We start from the raw sequence: 1,658 nt of genomic DNA, 5'->3' as shown, positions 1-1,658 counted from the left end.
CTCTGAGGAGGTACGACGAGTAAACTCGAGTCGCCGATACTCAAGGCGAGGAGGTGTGACGAGGAAAGTGCGTAGTGATCGATGTGAGAGACGAGTAGCCGAGAACGACGAGGAAGAGCAGAGGAAGCGAGTGCGAAAGGGGAGAGCGAGAGAGCGAGAGAGAGGGACAGCGGACAGGCCGAAGCCAGGAATTCCGACGACCGCGACTCCATCAGGGAGTTCCAGAAGTGGCAACGCATTTTATCACTTTCCCGGCAGCGAGTACGGCACCGTTGGTTTCAGAAATCATAGTACGTTTTCATCCGATAATTTACAAACGTTTCCATCCGCTTAGTTTAAAGTTTCTCTGTACATTCCTGTGATGATGCAAATCTTGCATGTCATCTTCTCTTTTACAGAGCGACAAAGTAAAGTGAAACTCAAAATACTTAAGACTGGTACTAGATAAATTTCCGAAATGGTATGAAGATATGATAAGTGCTTACTTTAACTCATTCTATTATTTACATGTCTTCTATAACAACTGGCACATCTGTCATTGGCATACAATTCAAAGATGGAATTATTATAGCGGCAGACGTCCTAGGATCTTACGGATCGCTCGCTCGTTACAGAAATCTGGAACGTCTTATGAAAGTTAATGATAACATCATCCTTGGTACGTCTGGAGATTATGCAGATTTTCAGTGCATCAAGAGCTATGTGGAAAGAAAGATGTGAGTCTCAGCATAGTTTTTTTTTTTTTTTTTTACATGTTTTTAATATTCTTCAAATAATACATCTTAGTTTATTACGTAGAGTGCTATGTAATAAACTAATAAAAGTTTTGTAAAGTTATTGTACGATATAAGAATACATTAGAGTTTCCAATAAGTGTCAAAAGCGCTAATTTACGTCAACACTTTTGTTTCAGTCTTGAGGAGCAATGCTTGGATGATGGATTTAGTTTAAAGCCAAAGGCATTGCATTGCTGGCTAACGCGTGTCATGTATAACAGACGATCAAATTTCGATCCGTTTTTGAACAATTTTATTATTGCTGGTTTGGAAAATGGAGAACCGTAAGTGTGCGTTTCCTCAACACACTTCGTGTCTTCAAGTACATCGTAAATCGCAGTTTTGCCTTTTCAGATTTTTAAGAACTGTGGATAAGCTTGGGACAGCTTACAACGATCCTGTTATTGCGACTGAATATGGTGCTTACATGGCAACGCCTATATTGAGAAAAGCTTACGAGGATAATAACCAAATGAATAAGGAGGAAGCTATCGAACTTCTGTACAAAGTAATGCAAGTTCTTTTCTACAGAGACGCAAGATCTTTCCCAAAGGTAAACTAAAATTCGTACGTGTGTAATTAATAATTTTAATTGTATTGTCAACAATCTGCTCTGTTTTTTAGTATCATCTTGGCATTGTCACAAAAGAAAAAGGAGTCGAAATACAAGGACCTCTAACTTTAGACAGTTTTTGGGGACCTGCTGCTTTGTAAAAAATTATGTTTTCTTATTCCTTTAAAATAAGTTATAATAAAAGCGTCCATGGTGAAGATCGATTCTCTCTTAATGAATAAATTAAAACAAGTTTTCATCAATTATACATTTATTTGCATTATATATATACATGTAAGGATAAGAAAATATTATTTCCAGTAACCATA

At 37.5% G+C, this 1,658-nt stretch overlaps 1 protein-coding gene across 1 annotated transcript; it reads left to right on the top strand.

Moving 5' to 3' along the window:
* The first annotated feature begins 227 nt into the window (after positions 1–227).
* LOC112451891 (proteasome subunit beta type-4-like) lies at positions 228–1,553 on the top strand. Its single transcript, XM_025011799.1, has 5 exons — positions 228–290; positions 572–716; positions 914–1,060; positions 1,131–1,329; positions 1,401–1,553. The coding sequence occupies exons 2-5, from the start codon at positions 631–633 to the stop codon at positions 1,488–1,490; spliced, it is 522 nt and encodes a 173-aa protein (XP_024867567.1). The 5' UTR covers positions 228–290; positions 572–630; the 3' UTR covers positions 1,491–1,553.
* Positions 1,554–1,658: the final 105 nt, after the last annotated feature.

This window comes from Temnothorax curvispinosus, unplaced genomic scaffold (assembly GCF_003070985.1).
Source record: "Temnothorax curvispinosus isolate PA1 unplaced genomic scaffold, ASM307098v1 QBEX01002749.1, whole genome shotgun sequence".
In the NCBI taxonomy this organism is placed as follows: domain Eukaryota; kingdom Metazoa; phylum Arthropoda; class Insecta; order Hymenoptera; family Formicidae; genus Temnothorax; species Temnothorax curvispinosus.
This window is presented reverse-complemented; position numbering and strand designations above follow the sequence as displayed.

What these genes read in the sequence shown, in the direction of transcription:
- LOC112451891 (XM_025011799.1), top strand. Translation starts at nt 631, where the DNA reads ATGAAAGTTAATGATAACATCATCCTTGGTACGTCTGGAGATTATGCA. An exon ending in AGCTATGTGGAAAGAAAGAT is followed by an intron (nt 717 to 913) that starts GTGAGTCTCAGC and finishes CTTTTGTTTCAG; the next exon opens with TCTTGAGGAGCAATGCTTGG. An exon ending in ACGCAAGATCTTTCCCAAAG is followed by an intron (nt 1,330 to 1,400) that starts GTAAACTAAAAT and finishes TCTGTTTTTTAG; the next exon opens with TATCATCTTGGCATTGTCAC.